Source organism: Vipera ursinii (assembly GCF_947247035.1).
Source record: "Vipera ursinii genome assembly, chromosome: 1".
Classification (NCBI taxonomy): domain Eukaryota; kingdom Metazoa; phylum Chordata; class Lepidosauria; order Squamata; family Viperidae; genus Vipera; species Vipera ursinii.
Window position 1 is genome coordinate 68,672,292 of NC_139512.1, and position 19,199 is coordinate 68,691,490.

General features: G+C 47.2%; 1 protein-coding gene across 1 annotated transcript in view; it reads right to left on the minus strand.

The window, feature by feature from the left end:
• The window catches only part of UBR1 (ubiquitin protein ligase E3 component n-recognin 1), an 82,028-nt gene that overhangs the window by 14,716 nt on the left and 48,113 nt on the right, over positions 1-19,199 (minus strand). The window contains exons 29-37 of the mRNA XM_083379572.1: positions 18,558-18,739; positions 17,074-17,279; positions 15,322-15,415; positions 13,742-13,894; positions 12,974-13,071; positions 12,224-12,314; positions 3,319-3,467; positions 2,185-2,240; positions 426-522 (exon numbers count right to left, since the gene is read on the minus strand). Coding sequence (XP_083235698.1) covers positions 426-522; positions 2,185-2,240; positions 3,319-3,467; positions 12,224-12,314; positions 12,974-13,071; positions 13,742-13,894; positions 15,322-15,415; positions 17,074-17,279; positions 18,558-18,739 — 1,126 coding nt within the window. The remainder of the gene's footprint in view (positions 1-425; positions 523-2,184; positions 2,241-3,318; positions 3,468-12,223; positions 12,315-12,973; positions 13,072-13,741; positions 13,895-15,321; positions 15,416-17,073; positions 17,280-18,557; positions 18,740-19,199) is intronic.

Below are 19,199 nucleotides of genomic sequence, written 5' to 3' on the forward strand. Positions count from 1 at the left end.
GCTGCTCAAGAAGAAAAAAATCAACAAATCGAAAACCTCCAGCAAACTCCTTCTTTAATATTTAACCTCAAACTGAGACGGTTGTTCTTGCTTAGATACTTAGCCAATTATCCCTCACATAGGTATCTCTATGAAGGAAAGGGTCAACAGGAGGCAAATATTGATATATGTGTAGCATCATAAAATGATGCGGTTTGTATAGTTGTAATTTTGACACAATCATGATGTTATTGATAGACTGTTGATAAAATCTAGAAGTTAACAGTGCATGTATTTTGATCTAGTGGGGTGTCCAGAGTCTTGCAATGCTAGATGCGCTTGTTTATATCTACACTATTTATTGAAATACAGAACTGTATTGGGAAAGAAACATTTTGAAGAAGATTTTAAATATTTTCCAGATCTTGTGATGAAAATCGCATTACCTCCTAGGAGACGTACGAGATGTTGTTGGATCACGTTTTGGGGGACTGTAGTCCTCTGAACAGCTGCAAATTGTACCAGTGCTTTAAGACCACTGTGCTAGAGTACAAGAAGAAGCAGAAGGAAGTTTTAATGAAACTGTTCTAAAGAAGTAGGTCAGTATATACCAGGGGTAGGCAACCTCGGCTCTTTTATGACTCATGGACTTCAACTCCCAGAATTCCTGAGTCAGCTGACTCAGGAATTCTGGGAATTGAAGTCCATGAGTCATAAAAGAGCCGAGGTTGCCTACCCCTGGTATATACCGTAGCCTAGTAGCAAATATGGGAAAAAGTATACATGTAGAGAGTGACTTACTTCTCCTTATCTAAGAATCTATATATTAGTGAGTTGAAAAAATAAACATTCAAGTCATAATCTGAAAATAACTGCTTAAAAATATTGAGTACTTGAGCATATGTTTAGTGAACAGCAAACAACTCTGACTTTATAATTACCGTATTTATACGCACCGGCGTATAACACGCACCTCATTTTAAAAAGGAAATTTCAGGAAAAAAAACCTTAAATTATATCGGCGTATAACACACACACATCATTTGCCCCCTATTTTCAGGAAGAAAAAGTGCATGTTATACACCAATAAATACAGTATTTCCTTTGTCCGAAAGATGACGGTAAACTGCATGCTGAAATGTTTGACCTTCAGCGGTCTACACATGAAGATATTGCTCAGTTCTAGATTAGAACCTGCTTCTTGGTTTTTTTTTTATAAATTTATATCAGGGGTCCCCAACCTGTGGGCCACGGCCCACTACCAGGCCATGGCTTGCTGGCCACTGGGCCGTGGGACAAGCTGGCCACTGCACGCACATGTGTGCATGCAGTCACCCCCACTTGCGCTAGCGCCCTGGCTGTGCAGTGAAAATGGGGTGCCGCACGGGAAAAATGGAATGCCATGCGGTGAAAATGGGGTGGCACTAGCACCCACATGGTAAAAATGGGGCAGGACTAGCAAATGTCACATGGGTGTTAGCGCCACCCTGTTTGCATCACGCACGTGCTCGTGGCCCTGTTTGCGTGTGCGTGCGTAAAATGCTTCCCCGTCCCTTTCCCTCTGGTCCACCAACCAAGAAAAGTTGGGGACCTCTGATTTATTTTACCCAAGTAGAAAGTGGAAAGATCCTCCTTAAGGCAAGAATTCACCACTGCTCTTATGTAAGGACTGCAGGATTCCCCTGCCACCACAGAAACCGTTAATAATTTTGAAACTGAAATCCAATTAGGTTATGGCCAGCTGTTTAGCTTGAAGTCCTTCTTCATAAAAGATAGAAATGCAGAATGCAACTACAGCATCTTTAACAGACGGCCATTCAGTGTCTATTATTTGGAAGTGTCTTACAAGAACAGATAATAGGAATACAAATAATAACTCAAGAAAAAATCACAATCTCTTCTCAGTACTCATGAGCCTTGTTCACTGGAGATATACAGATTACTAATATAAAGGGCAAAGCCAATCTTGTATTCAGCAGTTTACATTACAGCTAATTATATAACTATGTATATAATTTGCTTCTTGACCATAAAAACTTATTATTATTTTTCCTTGTGTGACAAAGGCACATTTTTCAAGTTAAAAAAAATGCATATATATAAAATGTAAATTGCAAGGATTAAAAGGATGTCTCTCAAGAAACTATTGGTCTATTTACCTTGGCAATGGATAAAAACACATTTATTACCACTAGCCATTCATACCTGTCTACTTTGTAGAGAGCCAAATAAAGCCTTGCCCTCATCTTCTAGAAGATTTTCTTTAAAAGCAAGAAGAAAATGTAAAGTGAATAAGGTATACTTTAATAGTGGTCAAAAATTGGCAGATCTTTACAGCTCAATTCCCATAAATCTCTTTGAACTGCTGCTTTCAGGGGGACAGGATAAGATTTTGGTTTTAATGCAAATTGACAGATATCAAAAACCTTATTTTCACTGTGGCAGTTTATTTTTACATCTGTCATGTTCTCATGTCAGATTTGGTGTAGCACAACATCTAATGCGATTTACCAATTCATTTGTTCAAATCTTATTTTATTTCTTCATTCTTTTCACTTGAAATATGCCATACCAATAGCCAATTTAACTGTATTAAATTGTACAGAATTTACTTCTAGAAGCCTTATCAGAAACAAGCTCCATTATAGTTAGACATTCTAAATTAGCATTCTGTTTCAGCTTATTACATTTGCACAGGTATAATGTGTTACATCTGTTTAGCAATAGAGCAGTGCACAGAATAGTCTCCTTTCACTTTTCAATATTAGAAATTGAATACTAGAATACTGAATACTAGAATACTAGAAATTAAAGTACAAAGTAGAATTATTTAATAAACCAAGTCTTAGCCTATGGATATTATGAGTTAATCATGATATTGCCCATGGGTATTTAAATGTTTCTTGCTGTTATGTCTAAACATAATCCTAGTACCAATTCTAAAGCAACAAATATCTTCTCATCTATGACAATTTCTAAAAATGGTTTTGTTGTAGGTATTACCATTATTACCAGTTAAAGTACTAGGAAAAAGACTTGTAGAAAGTAGTATTTTCTGAAATCAAAATAAACAATTTCACTATCCACTTTTAGCAGCATAGGATGTTAATGGGGACTGTAAGGGTCTGACTTTTGTCTAGCATAATCCTACATTATGCAGACAGCAAGATGAGTGACCTGTAAATTTAATAAACACATTTAGCATTCTATGTACCAAGATTTTATCTACTTTAAGTAGCCTTTTTATTTTCAAAAATATAGTTGCTTACTATTTTATGTTAGAACAAATAAAATAAAAGCTTTATTTCAAATGGTCTCAAAATTCAACTTTTTACTTACCTAAACACTGGATTGTAAAAGCACAAGTGCTCCAAGTCATCATAGGAATACGTGGATCAACTTCATTAGGAGCAACTTGTAATCCAATTCTATAAATTGCTGTGGCAAAGAGAACCACCATCTCTTTTATGCTGTTTGAATATTCAATTCTGTGGAAAGAACCCAGAAATTGTGAACTGGTGATGATAACATTTGAAAGATAAGTAATGTTCTTAATCATGTCAGAAACATGCAATACTAAATTGTTACTGAAAGCTATAATTCCTGGCAATAGGCTTGAAATTTAAATCCTTTAGGCTAGATTTCCATTTGCTCAATGGAAAACAACAGTCTAGTTCAGACATGTCAAACACAAGGCCCGGGGGCCAGATCCGGCCCGCGAAGTGGTTTCATGTGGCCCGCGAAGCCATCCTGGAAACAGTGAGGGAACGGCCCCCACTGCCTTGGCCCTGGCCCAGAGACCCTCCTTCTGCCAGAGACCCTCAGATCTGTCCCACTCCTGCCCAGGCCCCCATAGGCACCCTTGATGCGAACTATGTGGAGCTGGCCACGCCCACCCAGTAGGCCATACGCACTCTAGCCACGCCCACCCAGTAGGCCATACGCACTCTAGCCACGCCCACCCAGTAGGTCACGCCCACCCAGGTCACACCCACCCGGCCCCTTGAGGGCAACCGCAATGCTGATGCGGCCCTCAATGAAATTGAGTTTGACACCCCTGGCTCTAGTTTAACAAAGTGGACAACTTTCAGCTCTGTGGATTTCAACTATTAGAATATTTAGCAAGTGCTATACAGGCAGCAAAATTCTGAGAATTGAAGTTCTTTGTCGAGCCCTTCGGGTTCGACATACTTACCGGGCAGCCCGCAGCCCTCAGCAACAGCAGCGGCCACGCCCACACTCATCAGCTGTCTGGCGGGCGAGCTGCTGCGCGACGCCGAGAGCCCAGCCGCTCCCAAACTCCCCAGCTGGTCGGCGGGCGAGTAGCCGTGCGACGCCGAGAGCCCAGCCACGCCCACGCCCTCTAGCTGTCCGGGCGAGCTGCCGCGCGACGACGAGAGCCCAGCCGCTCCCAAACTCCCCAGCTGGTCGGCGGGCGAGTAGCCGTGCGACGCCGGGAGCCCAGCCACGCCCACGCCCTCCAGCTGTCCGGGCGAGCTGCCGCGCGACGACGAGAGCCCAGCCGCTCCCAAACTCCCCAGCTGGTCGGCGGGCGAGTAGCCGTGCGACGCCGGGAGCCCAGCCACGCCCACGCCCTCCAGCTGTCCGGCGGGCGAGCGCCGGACCCGCAGGCGTGCTGCGATCTGGGAGGCGGCTGAGGGCGGTCGTGAGTGGCTGCAGGAAGGCTACGCCGGGGCAGCCAGCCGGGAGATGGTCCGCGCCGGCACAGTCAGCTGACAGGCGAGCAGAAACTGTTACCGGGGCTCGTATCGTTCAAGCAGCTGAGAGGCGGCCAGGGATGCCCGCTGATGGTCGCGCAGCTCGGTCAGCTGAGCGACGGCCCAGAACAACTATGGACGCCCGCGGAAGCAGCACAACACTTTCTGGAGCTGACGACGGCCTGGCAGATGTGGCTATGGGCGATGGTTTTACAGACCCGGTGGCTGTTACTGCGGGCACGCCGGCAGCGACGCGGGGTGCTGAACAGCTGCGCCCGGACCTTGCGGGCTGCCAAGGGGTTTTGGGTGTGGCGCGGGGAGATGCAGTGGTGACGGGGAGCACGCTCAGGATGTTAGGAGGGGGGTGGGCTTGTACTTACCTTCACGCTGGGAAGCACGGTGCTGGTGGAGGGAGCTGGGCGTGGGTTGAAGGAGTCGGGGGGTGGAGTATTTACGCAGGCCAGGCGGATGCTGATCTGCACGGGGGAGGGGTGGGGCCTAGGGGTGGGGCTGCTACCTAGTTACAGGTTTGGAATAAAAGGTGCGTTGAGAGCGTGTGGCTCTCAACGCTGACTTTTCTAATGCTTGGAGATCCTGACATTAAAGGTGCTCTCTGCAAGTCATCCGTACTTCGTCGTGATTTTCCTGAGTGTTTGTTATTCCCGGCGGAGACGAGAGTTTGACAGTAAGTCAGCGTTCAAACAGCACAGCGCTCTTTTTGCTGGGCTCTGGTTTTTGCCTGCCACCATGGCTGAGGGGACCCAGGGCGGTGTGCCCGCGGCAGGAGGGGAGGAACCAGCTGGGGTTGCTGTGCCTCTTGAGGTGGGGGAATTGGCAGAGGCCCCACCAGTGGTTCGGCCTAAGGTCCGGGACCTTGGACCATTACCAAAGGGAGCTGAGGCTCCAGAACCGGCTGCCCAGGAGAAGCCTGGAGAATGGTGGCTCAGTCCTGTCTTGAGCCAGCCAGCGGCTGGACAAACCCAACCATCTAGAGGGAAGGGGTCCCTCTGGGAGTGGAGAGAGCGTCGTGCCACCGATGAGGGCGGAGAGGAGTGGAGCTACACCACGGCTCCTGGCAGTTATACTATGGACGTCCTGAGGGACCATTTTGGAGAACCCCGGCCATGGACCCCTACTGATGCCGGCCTGGAGACTGGTGGATGGGCACGGCCCCGGACCGACCCGGAGCGTAGGGGTCAAACCCGGTTCCGTTTGGCAAGTCCCCGTTTTCGGGCTCCGCAGGCCCCTGGTACCCCACAGGTCCCAGGCCTTCCATCGCCGGGACCGGCGGCTGCTCCCGACTTGGGCCTCGCAGGGCCTGGTGCAACAAGGCCGGGGGGTGCTGTGCCAGCCGGGGGGCTGGGGTGGCAACAACCAGGGATTGCACAGAGGCCGGGAGGTCCGGCGGGTCCTTGGGGAGGGCCTGCGGTTTGGGGCCCACCACCGCTGCCTGTGACCTTTGACGGCAACCCCGATCGTTTGGCCCTGTTTCTCGGACAAGCCATCCACCATCTGGACCAGTACGGTCCTTTGTATACTTCCCAGTGGGGAATGGTGATGGCTGTTACAACGGCTTTACAAGGGGAGGCAGCGGCCTGGGTGGCGAACCTTTACGGTGATCGTGCCCGTGAACTGGGGGATGTGGGCCTTCTCCTTGAAGCGCTGCGTACACGATTTGAGGATGTGACGCGCACGCATCGAGCGGAAGCTGAGATCGTTGGCTTGCGGCAGAACGGGCGTCCAGCTACAGCCTATGTGCAGGACTTTCGTGAAGTGGCTGGCAGGCTCAGTTCCTGGCCAGAGAGAATGTTGGTTCACCATTTCCGGGCCGGACTGGACGATTCTCTCCTACGAGCTTGTATCGTCCGGGGGATCCCTCCTAGGCTCCAGGAGTGGCTGCGGGTCGCGGTCGAGCTGGATGTGGCCTTACGGGCTTGTCAACGGCGTGTACGGCCCGTAGGAGATTCCCGTCAGGTCCCGCCGAGATCGCAGGGCCAAGTACAGAAGCCGCCGCCATCGTCGCTGGGTCCTGCCATCCAGCCACCACGGTCCATTCTGCGATGCTTCAGGTGCGATCAGCCAGGGCATCGCGTGGCCGCCTGCCCTATACCTGCATCTCGGGTGGTCGCAGCAGCAACTCCAGCAAGGAGCACAACCCCCGGGCGCTTTGCAGAGCGTTCCCGGGCTTCTCGGCAAGCTGTGGAGTCAACAACAGGGGGAAGCGGCCAGACGGAGGGGGACGGTGCCATCGATGTGAACGTAGAGTATTACGAGCATGGTGACAGGCCACAGGAGGACCCCATGGTAAGTGCTCCGGTTAGCCCGTTTTCAGTTCCGGTTACGTTAACCAACCCTGCCACGGGGGAGGTGATGGGGTTTAGGGCTTTAATCGATTCGGGTAGCACGAGGTGTCTTATTAGCCGGAAGGTGGTGGCCACACTGGGTATTGGGGTGGTTCGGTTGAGGAGTCCAATACGTTTCCAGCAGGTGGATGGGTCTCTTTTGGGGGGGGCGCCTATCACCCATGTCACAGAACTTGTGCGGCTGGATATGGGGGAGCACTGGGAGCGGTTGCGGTTCGTTGTGGTGCCCTCCATGACGGAGGAAGTGATTTTGGGGTTAACATGGCTGGACAGGTGGGGGCCGACCATTTGGTGGGAGGGGGGTTGTCGTCACCTGCGCTTAGGGATTGGGCCACAGCCCCCTGATCATGAGCGGCCAAGCACATCTGGCCCGTCAGGGAAACCGGGGGAGAGTTGCAGGGCTGGGGCAGAGGTACACGTGCCACCAGAGTATACCGAATTCCTTGAGGTGTTCAGTGAGCAGGAATGCGATCTCCTGCCTCCCCATCGACCGACGGACTGCGCGATTGAGCTGGAGCCGGGGGTCAAACTCCCTAAGCCCCGGATGTATGCCATGACCCCGCGGGAGATGACAGAACTCCGAAATTACATCGACAAGAATCTTGCACGGGGGTTCATACAACCAGCTCGCTCGCGGATGGCAGCACCAGTTCTTTTCAGGGAGAAGAAAGATGGGGGCCTGCGTCTTTGTGTGGATTACCGGGGGGTCAATGCAGTGTGTATTGAACATTTGTATCCACTGCCTTTAATGAAAGACATGTTGTCCCACCTGGCCAAGGGGAGGGTGTTTACCCGCTTGGACTTACGCGAGGCCTATTACCGGGTGCGCATCAAGAAAGGAGATGAGTGGAAAACGGCGTTTAACTGCCCATTGGGCAGCTATCAATTTCGTGTAATGCCATTCGGACTCCAGGGGGCCCCCGCCGTGTTCATGCAACTAATAAATCAAGTTTTGCATGAACATTTATATAGGGGGGTGCTCGTGTATCTTGACGACATCCTTATATATACGGAGACAATGGACCAGCACATTGCCCTTGTACGCCAGGTTTTGCGAAAACTCCTAGACGCACGGTTGTACGTGAAACTATCAAAATGTGAATTCCACGCGTCTCGACTGGACTACTTGGGCTATCGGGTCTCAGCGGCCGGGATTGCCATGGATCCCAAGAAAGTGGAGGCTATATTGCAGTGGCAGGCCCCGGGGACCAGACGACAGCTACAGAGCTTCCTGGGGTTTGCCAATTTTTACCGCCAATTCATACCATCTTTTGCTGCAGTAGCTCTTCCATTAACGGACTTGCTCAAAACTAAGAAGCTAGCGGTGAAACCACGGCCAGGGTTGCGTGTAACGTGGACCATAGAGTGTCAACGGGCCTTCGAGACCTTGAAAGGTTTGTTCACCCGAGAGCCCATACTGTTGCATCCCGACCCAGCAGCACCATACGTTGTGCAAGCAGATGCTAGTGATGTGGCAGTCGGAGCTGTTCTATTACAACACAATAGTAAAGGCGCATTGCAACCTTGTGCTTATGCGTCCAAAAAACTGTCAACCACTGAACGCGCCTGGGCTATCTGGGAAAAGGAGGCCTACGCCGTTCGGTGGGCGTTGGAGACATGGCGGCATCTCCTAGAGGGGGCAGAAAAACCTTTCGAAGTGTGGACAGACCACAGGAACTTAGAAGCCCTACAGTCCCCACGTAAGTTGGCCCCTAAGCATGTACGGTGGGCCCTGTATTTCAGGCGGTTCAGGTTTACCCTGAAATACGTTCCGGGGGGGAAGAATTTCCTGGCGGATGCCCTCTCGCGGCTTCCGCAGTATGACAACCAGCGGGAGGAGGTGGTGCAGGCTCTTATTCCTCCTCTCGTCCCAGAGACAGTACAGGTTGTTCAGAATAAGGGTGTGGAGGACCTTGTACAGCAGCTGAAAAAAGCTCTGGTGGGAGATGACTGGCTACAGCAACACCCGCGACTCCTAACCCGACGGGATGACCTGGCCTGGTATGGGAGTAAGGTGTATGTACCGCAAACCTTGCGAGAGACTGTGCTTTATAGGTGCCATGACGCCAAACAGGCCGGACACCTCGGATTCCTGAAAACCCTGCACCTTGCTAGACGTCAGTTCTGGTGGCCAGGAATGAGGCGGCAGGTCAAAGATTATGTCCAGCGTTGCCGCACGTGTGCTATGGCCAAACCCCAGCCCGGGAAGCCAGCGGGGCTTTTACAGACGGTGGCAGACCCTAACCGGCCATGGCAGGACATCGGGATGGATTTCATCGTGGACCTACCGGAGAGTCGGGGATACACTGTTATCTGGACCGTGGTTGACCTGTTTTCGAAACAGGCCCATTTTGTCCCATTGAGGGGATTACCCTCGGCCCGGCGTCTGGCCTGGCTATTCATAACCCACGTGTACCGCTTACACGGGGCGCCTAGACGCATTATATCGGACCGGGGAGTGCAGTTTACCGCCAGGTTTTGGCGTGAATTCCTCCAGTTCATCGGGTCATCCCAGGGGTTGAGTTCGGGGTACCATCCTTGCACGAACGGTGCTGCTGAACGCGCCAATGCGGCAGTGGAGCAATATTTACGCAGTTATGTCTCGTACCAGCAGGCAGACTGGGCTGACCTACTGGCGTTTGCAGAAATCGCCCACAACAACGCGGTGCACAGTAGCACTGGTCTCCCACCGTACACAGTGGTGTCTGGCTACGACTTCCCTCCTGTTCCCGAGTGCGACCAGGGATCAGCTTCCCCTAGTCAACCCCAGGAGTGGATGCTACAAATCAGAAAGGCATGGGCAGCAACCAAGGAGGCCCTGAACAAGCAAGCCAGTATCGTAAAGGCCCAAGCAGACAAGAAGCGCCAACCGTTCTACACCCCAGGGGTTGGGGACTGGGTGTACTTATCTACAAAATACCTGAGGTTACAAATACCTAGTAAGAAGCTGGGCCCTAAGTATATAGGCCCCTTCCAGGTAACCCACATCATCAATCCGGTCACGGTGCGCCTTCGGCTGCCTAAATTCCTGGGCAAAGTGCATCCCGTGTTCCACGGCAGCTTGCTAAGACCAGCCCCTGTTCCTGTTCGGGGGGAGCCGGTAGGGCCGGGGCCCGTGGGTGATGGGCAATATGAGGTACAAGAAATCCTAGACTCCAGGATGCGGAGAGGGCGACTGCAATACCTGGTGCTGTGGAAAGGATACCCGATTACTGAGGCATCCTGGGTGGCGGAATCAAACGTTCAGGCCCCTAGATTGGTTAAGGTGTTCCACCAGAAGCACCCTGGTAAACCCTCGGGAGGGGGTCGAGGGGAAGCTGCTGCTCTCCTTAGTACATGTATGACTTCTATATCTTGCCTTCCAGGAGGAGCCTTGGTAGGAGGGGCCGACTGTCGAGCCCTTCGGGTTCGACATACTTACCGGGCAGCCCGCAGCCCTCAGCAACAGCAGCGGCCACACCCACACTCATCAGCTGTCCGGCGGGCGAGCTGCTGCGCGACGACGAGAGCCCAGCCGCTCCCAAACTCCCCAGCTGGTCGGCGGGCGAGTAGCCGTGCGACGCCGAGAGCCCAGCCACGCCCACGCCCTCCAGCTGTCCGGGCGAGCTGCCGCGCGACGACGAGAGCCCAGCCGCTCCCAAACTCCCCAGCTGGTCGGCGGGCGAGTAGCCGTGCGACGCCGGGAGCCCAGCCACGCCCACGCCCTCCAGCTGTCCGGCGGGCGAGCGCCGGACCCGCAGGCGTGCTGCGATCTGGGAGGCGGCTGAGGGCGGTTGTGAGTGGCTGCAGGAAGGCTACGCCGGGGCAGCCAGCCGGGAGATGGTCCGCGCCGGCACAGTCAGCTGACAGGCGAGCAGAAACTGTTACCGGGGCTCGTATCGTTCAAGCAGCTGAGAGGCGGCCAGGGATGCCCGCTGATGGTCGCGCAGCTCGGTCAGCTGAGCGACGGCCCAGAACAGCTATGGACGCCCGCGGAAGCAGCACAACACTTTCTGGAGCTGACGACGGCCTGGCAGATGTGGCTATGGGCGATGGTTTTACAGACCCGGTGGCTGTTACTGCGGGCACGCCGGCAGCGACGCGGGGTGCTGAACAGCTGCGCCCGGATCTTGCGGGCTGCCAAGGGGTTTTGGGTGTGGCGCGGGGAGATGCAGTGGTGACGGGGAGCACGCTCAGGATGTTAGGAGGGGGGTGGGCTTGTACTTACCTTCACGCTGGGAAGCACGGTGCTGGTGGAGGGAGCTGGGCGTGGGTTGAAGGAGTCGGGGGGTGGAGTATTTACGCAGGCCAGGCGGATGCTGATCTGCACGGGGGAGGGGTGGGGCCTAGGGGTGGGGCTGCTACCTAGTTACAGGTTTGGAATAAAAGGTGCGTTGAGAGCGTGTGGCTCTCAACGCTGACTTTTCTAATGCTTGGAGATCCTGACATTAAAGGTGCTCTCTGCAAGTCATCCGTACTTCGTCGTGATTTTCCTGAGTGTTTGTTATTCCCGGCGGAGACGAGAGTTTGACATTCTTATTGCTGGAAATTGTCCTAAATTGGATACACTAGACTACACCGTATCATTCTTTGTTCTTTACATCATTAAGGTAAAAATTAACACTAAAGTTAAACCAGAGCTGAAGTTACATTCCTAAAGCAATGGCATTACTGACTAGCTAGAATTCAAATTAATGAATTTTCTTTTTGTTTGAATGAGACAATAAAAATAAACTGTATAAACTGTATTTTTCAATAAAAACCATTTAAACCTAAGACGTGAAGAAAGTACATTAAAAAGGTAATATATAAAGCATATTGTCACCATAAGATGTAATTATTTTCTAATATGTGCTATGCATACTGTAGCTTTTAATGGAAGGTCCATTTTGTGCTATGAACTAAGTAGAATAGTAACCCTTTATTTAGCAACTGTATAATGTTTCAAAATATTTCATGAAGAAAGATTTCCACTGAATTCATCTCTTGGATATGGAAGAAACATCCATATATAAAATTGCTAACTTATAATAGATACATACAGGAGAGAGAGAGAGAGGGAGGGAGGGAGGGAGGGAGATGGACATTCAATATAATTTAGATCAAAATCCATCTTCATTACACAATTTCATTAGACTTGCAATATACGTATAAGAAACATTCTAAGTGTGACTCAATACTTACAAAGGCTGAACTCCAAAGCTAAGTATAGAATGGAATTCAGATGAAGCATCTTCCATTTCTTTATTAAGTAAAGATGGGGCAATTTGGGTTTCTTCAAAAATCAAATAAAAGATTATTACATTTTGATTTTAACTGAAATAAATAAAGTTATAAAAATTCTAACTTTTGTTATAAAAATGCAATTTAGTCATTTGGCCAAAATTTCTATTTAGTCATATGAGAAATTAGATAGCCTGGATAAGATGCATAAAGGTTTGTACTTCTCTCTAGGTTAGGGACCTTAAAATGTAGAAATAATAACAAACTACTATAGACAATAAACTAAGATTAATACATCATAAAAGAAATGATTATTTGAAGAATAAATTAATAAATCATAAAAGAAATGGAATATTGACCTCATCGGTAAAATACAGCCAGAAGAAAAGATTATGAGAAACAATAAAATCAATGGAAGGAATTTTGTAACTGGAAAACAAATGGGATTGTATCTTAACCCATTCAATAGCATCTTAAAAGAGTTCTCTCAGTTGTAAAGTTCTCCACGAAATGTACTAACTGTCAGGTTTCCGTATGGGCTTTTCCAGTGACTCTGAGGCATTGTTTACCTTAAAAGTCCTTTATTAGCCTAATACACCAGCAAATGCTTGCTCAAAGGAAGCTGGAATCTGAAATCTCTGCACCTTGCACAATATATTAAAACACAATTCTCCACCTTTCTAACATCAAATGTTACTGCTTGACACTAACCTTTATTGCTTTTCTTGTTGTAACCAGCTATCCGAGCCATAACAATCTCTAGCCACTTGGACAAAGACAGAAGCTGAGCTACCATTTCTGCATCCTCACTGGCAATACAAAAAGACAGCAATGGAATGTGCATGCTTTATATAAGACAACATTTAAACAGCTATTGGGTTACGACGGTAATTATTAAAACATGAACTGATCTCTCTGTGGTTGTTCCAGCTATCAAAAATTGGTATTTCCTACAAAGATGAGAAAGATCTTAGACTGCACAATATGTTAATAAATGCTCATACAGATAGTCCTTGATGTAACCACTTGAAGTTACAACAGCACTGAAAAAAGTGATTTAAGACCATTTTTCACACTTATCACCACTGCAACATCCCCATGATCAGTAATCAAAATTCAGGTGCTTGGCAACTGGCATGTATTTATGAGAGCTGCAGTCGTTGGGGGCATGTGATCATGTTTGTAACCTTCCCAGCTGCCTTCCGACAAGCACAGTCAATTGGGGAAGCCAGATTCATTTAACAACCACGTGATTCACTTAACAACTGCAACAATTCGCTTAACAACTATGGCAAAAAAAGGTCCTAAAATGGGGCAAAATTTATTTAACAAATGCCTTGCTTAGCAACAGAAATTTTGGATTCAGTTGTGGTCATAAGTTGAGGACTATCTGTATAGCACAGCAAAGAATCATGTACTTTCCCTATAAATGCAAGAAAAATGGCTGCAGATTAGGAACAAGTAAAAATGGCCACATACCTGTTTATTTTCTCTTCTTGCAAAGGAATAATTGGTATCACAGTATTGCACAGGGATTTGCACAGTGGGCAAAGGTACTCGCCATTTCCTAAATCAAAAACCTGTTCAACATGATGACGTTGTCGAGAATTCAGTTGAATGGCCTCAAAGTATCTGGAATGAATATTCAAATGGACATCTCGGAATAAACCATCCAATTCAGACATGTAAAAATCCAGTTCTGAAATTTGGTATCCATTCAATTTGACTATTTTACCAATAAATCATTACGTACACACAGTTCTTGCTTACTGACTGCAATTGGGACCAGTACTCCTTCGCTAAGTGATATGACTACAAAGTGAAATATCATATAATTATTCCCGATTTACTACATCATTTTTGATTGTTGTCGTAAAGCAAATCACTTGCAATCATTAAATCTATCACGTGACCATGATTGGCAACTTCCTGCTTGGTTCCTCACCAACTTTGCTTGTTGGAAGTTGGCTGCAATGGATGGAAATGATAATCATGTGACTGCAGGAGGCTGCAACCATTATAAATGTGCACCAGTTGCCAAGTGCCTGTGACCATGGGGAAAGCTGCAATAGCCGTAAGTTCAATTATAAAAATCACCCTCTGCAGCCCACCTTTAAACTGTCACTGAATTAGCAGTCAGTAAGCGAGGACCACCTGAACTCATTGCAATTATATGGAGCAGAAACTACCATTCAGGAAAAGCTGTCAGTTAACAGCTCAACACAGACAAAAGCTATAAATAAGCCATTTTTAGAAAATAAGAATTTAACATTCACATCACGAACAATTACTATAACGGTTGTGAGTTATCAGAAAATTATTAAAAAAAAATCAGATTATGGACACAGCCTTAATTTTTTTTTTAGTACCATTGAAATGTTTGTCAGCTTGAGAGTTATTAATTTAAATGGACAATCTCAAATGTTATGCAATAGCGTGCAAATGCTTGCGTTCTCTATTCATCAGTTAACTTGGTAAAGAACAAAAAAAATGGGAGGGGGAGAAGAGAACAAATGTGGGTACCATGGAATTTATAGTTATTCACACTTTAGAGCCTTGAGAACATAACTCAAAGCAAATTCAGCCGTTCTCTTATCCATCCCGTCGTTTAATTCTTTTTAATTTTTTGCTTTATTTATTGTCTTACTTGATGAAGAAATCTAGAAGAAGTGAAGCTGAGAGCTATTATGTTCGGTTTGAATTAGCCTATGACATGTTTCCCTTACTCTGGAATTTGGAACTGATCAACAAGTAATTTTTCCTCTGCATTTAGCCTTATATTTCTTTGAGTACATTTCTTGGCTGTAAAATCACTGGCACTGATAATGTTATCTAGTTTGGGTAATGAACCATCTGCAAGAAAACAACCAAGTTCAGAGACCACCTAGCTAGGAGATCTCATTTCAACCCTGAGCTATACATATTTTCCTTTTACTAATGCTGTCTCTTTACTTTCTACATAGTCAATATAACATATGCATAAACACCTCAGAGGAGGTCATTTGAAAACTGACTAAAAATTAAGCAAGCCATAAAAATTACTAAATATATCAACTCACTTCTGCCAGCAAGCGGCATGCATCACATGACCACACGTGCTGGTATGTGTTCCACATGACAAGTCCGGATTCATGAAAAGAGGATCAGTATCTTCTGTTGAGGAAAATAAACAAACACACAGAGTTTCCTGTTGCAATAAGGGATGTTTTGCAAAATGTGCACTATTAAACTTACACGTGCAATTCTGGCAAGGGACATTGTTTTAGGGAATAAACAAGAACTTATCATTTATATTAGATTAAAAGACTAGCAAATGATCTGTTGCATTACATGTGATTGATCAGAGTACCGTATATTTGTCTAGTTTTTCATAATTTTAGATGAGCAAAGGTTCTGGTAAATAAATTATATCAAGTTCATTTATGCAACTTGTGTAAACTGTAAACCAGACATGTCAAACACAAGGCCCGGGGGCCGGATCCGGCCCGCGAAGTGGTTTCATGCGGCCCGTGAAGCCATCCTGGAAACAGTGAGGGACTGGCCCCCACTGCCTTGGCCCTGTCCCAGAGACCCTCCTCCTGCCAGAGACCCTCAGATCTGTCCCACTCCTGCCCAGGCCCCCATAGGCACCCTTGATGCCAACAATGTAGAGCTGGCCACGCCCACCCAGTAGGCCATACGCACTCTAGCCATGCCCACACAGTAGGCCACGCCCACCCTGGCCACACCCACCCGGCCCCTTGAGGTCAACCGCAATGTTGATGCGGCCCTCAGTGAAATTGAGTTTGACACCCCTGCTGTAAACTGTTGCTACGATGTATGAACATAGAGTAGACCTATTGCCACAGATGTTAATAAAGACAAGAAACAGGACCACTAATATACCCAAAGGCCCCAGGTTTGGGCACACAACCAAGTCTTCATGGCCTTATGAAAGGCCAACAGGGTTAGGGTCATCATAATTTTGAAAGGGAAAATATTCCAGAGGACAGGGAACTACAGCAGAGAAGGCTTCCTGGTCCCCACCATGAGAGAATGAGCAAAACCTCCTAATCCAGGAAAAATGCACAACCCTAAGGTATGCAAAGGCCCTCCTGGCCACAGCTGCCATGTGATATTCTATTAGGACCCTTGAATCCAAGAGGACACCCAGATTGCATACTGGGTTCATGGCAGTGCCATCCCATCCAGCACTAGAAGGCCCCCAAACCCAAAGCCACTCAGTCCTGCTTGGATTGAGTCAAAGCCCACTGCTCCTGGTCCAGACCTTTATAGTCTCCAGCACCAAGACAGGACATCCAAGATATTACTTAGGCAGCTCAGCATGGAGATATAAAGCTGGGTGTCATCAGCATATTGATGATACCTTACCCCAAACTGTCAGATCACCTACGAAGAGGCCTTGTGTAAGTGTTAAACAGGAGAGGAGAAAGAATTGAATCTTGATATTTCTCCTAGATCTCTCTGGCTGGATCTCCTCCCCCCCAATAAAAAAACGACTGGAACTGACCCCCCAGAGGAGGGAGGAGAACAAGCACAAAACAGTGCTGCTCACTCCCAGCTCCTGAACCCAATGCTGAAGGATACCATGGCTGATGGCTGAAAGTGGTTAGAGGTCAAAAGGAGTGAGTATGGTTACACTGCCCCATCCAGCTCCTGCCAGAGCTCATCTACAAGCGTGGTCAACACCATCTCAGTCCCATAACCCAGCCTGAATCCTGACTGGAAATGGTCCAGGCAATCAGCTTCATCCAAAGTCCTCTGCAGCTGCTATAAAGCTTCCCTAAAGTTTCACAGCATAATATACATACCTCCTGCAAGTTCGAGTTCTTTCCCTCTACACTGGGTTAAGGCAGTGGATTTCTGGATACAGGCAGATAAAACCATGGCAGCACTTTCTAGCATTACTTCCTGTTCTTCCTGACACAGGATACAGGTCAGCCTTTCTTTTTCAGTGACAGACTGGCCTCGCTTGGGCCCCAAGGCAATTCTGACTTGATAATGTGGGAGTATGAACCTAAGACACAAGATTCAAATCAGTGGATTTCTGGTCAACAATCCAGTCAAAGATCACGAAAATAATTATTTGTAATTTAGTTTTAGATAAAAATCAAATTCACATTAAAACTATTAAAAATGGATCTATTCTCAACCTGAACTTCAACTAAAACCTCTTTAATGCAGCACCTATTAAGCAGCTGAACCAAGTGAATCTGAATAGCAATACAAAAGCATTGTAATCGCAGAAACCTATTCAGGCTTCTGTGATGAAATAACTTTCTTAATTTAATATTTACAAACAATTTCACCACTCTCAGATTTTAAACAAAAGCCTGTTTAGCCAGCAAAAGTAGTAGTACAGAAGTAGATCCTTCCTGATTAAGATAGGATACACTGACATATGTTCAAAATCTGTGCATGTCATCACACCCTTCTCTTATGAGAAGACTGAGGCCTGCTCTCAGCTTCTCAGATATAACTGGATGAGGCATTGCCTTGCCAAAAATGCCTCACACTTTAGCATATACAATATACCGCTTCTATTATGGTCTATTTTACAGTATGTGAAAGGCATGGGCTGTGCCAATCTTCTTCCCTACTTAGGAGCTAGCGTCACTTTCCCCTCTCAGGAGATGGTTGTCTCTCCCATATTACCTCTTAATTAACACAGGAAGTCCTCAACCTATGACGACAATTGAGCCCAAAATTTCTCTTGCTAGTGAAGTGAAACATTTGTTAAGTGAATTTTGCCCTATTTTACAACTTTTCTTGCCACAGTTGTTAAGTGAATCACTGCAGTTATTAAATTAATAACATGGTTGTTAAGTGAATTTGGTTTCCCCATTGACTTTGTTTGTCAGAAGATCACAAAAGGTGATCATATGACTCTGGGACACTACAACCGTCGTAAATGAGCCAGTTACCAAGCATCTGAATTTTGATCATGTGACCTTGGGGAGGCTGCTATGGTTGTTAAGTGTCAAAAACAGTCAAAAGTCGCTTTTTCCAGTGCTGTTGTAACTTTGAATGGTCATTAAATGAACTGTTGTAAGTCAAGGACTACCTGTATTGGAAGGAATCCAAAATGGTATATTGCCACAATAAGAGAGCCATTAAAGGTGTCCAACATATCTACTAACTGTGGGAAAGCATAAACTGTTTGCCATGAGGCTCTTTATTTTTATTTCCCAGTTTAGCCTAAAGCTCTATGTCTCCCATCCAAATACTAACCAGGTCCAAACTAACTTGGTTACTAACTTTTGCATTTATCTAATATATTATTCCCTCCTCCTACCTCTCCACTTCCATAACATCTCTTCCAGGTGTTTCTTGCGTGTTTTCATACAAGAGCTTGTGAGTTTCTATGAAATTTTTCTGCAAAGCGGACATCTGAGCCATGATCTTTTGGCGATGTAATCGGGCTACTTCTGCTTTTCTCTTCCTTTCGGCCTTCTCTTTATCCTGAATTCTCTGCATCTGTTTTAACAGAACAAATACCCTTTGTATTATTCAAGACAATCACCGTCATAAAATAAAAAGGGGCATTTCCTTCTTATACTCTTGCCGCATCCCCAAACATTCCACCATACTACTTTCAATATTTTAAAAACTATCAAGGGCTGAGAAGATAAGATAATCTTATATTTGAGCTTGAAGCTCAAAAAGCAGACTTCAGAATGCTGGCTCTTCAGCCTAAGGTGAAAGTTTATGTTCCCAACAAGCCTTAGAGCAGTGGTTCCTAACCTTTGTGGCTTGGCGGCTCCGCTGGGGGGGGAGGAAGAGCAGAACCAGGCTGCATGAGCAACAGGCCGATGTGCACACATGTGCAGCTTGACTCATACAAGCACCAGGCCAGCCTATTCACGCATGCACACGCAGCTCGACTGCAAATCGAGCTGTGCATGCATGCGCATGTGCCAGCCTGCCGCTTGCACAA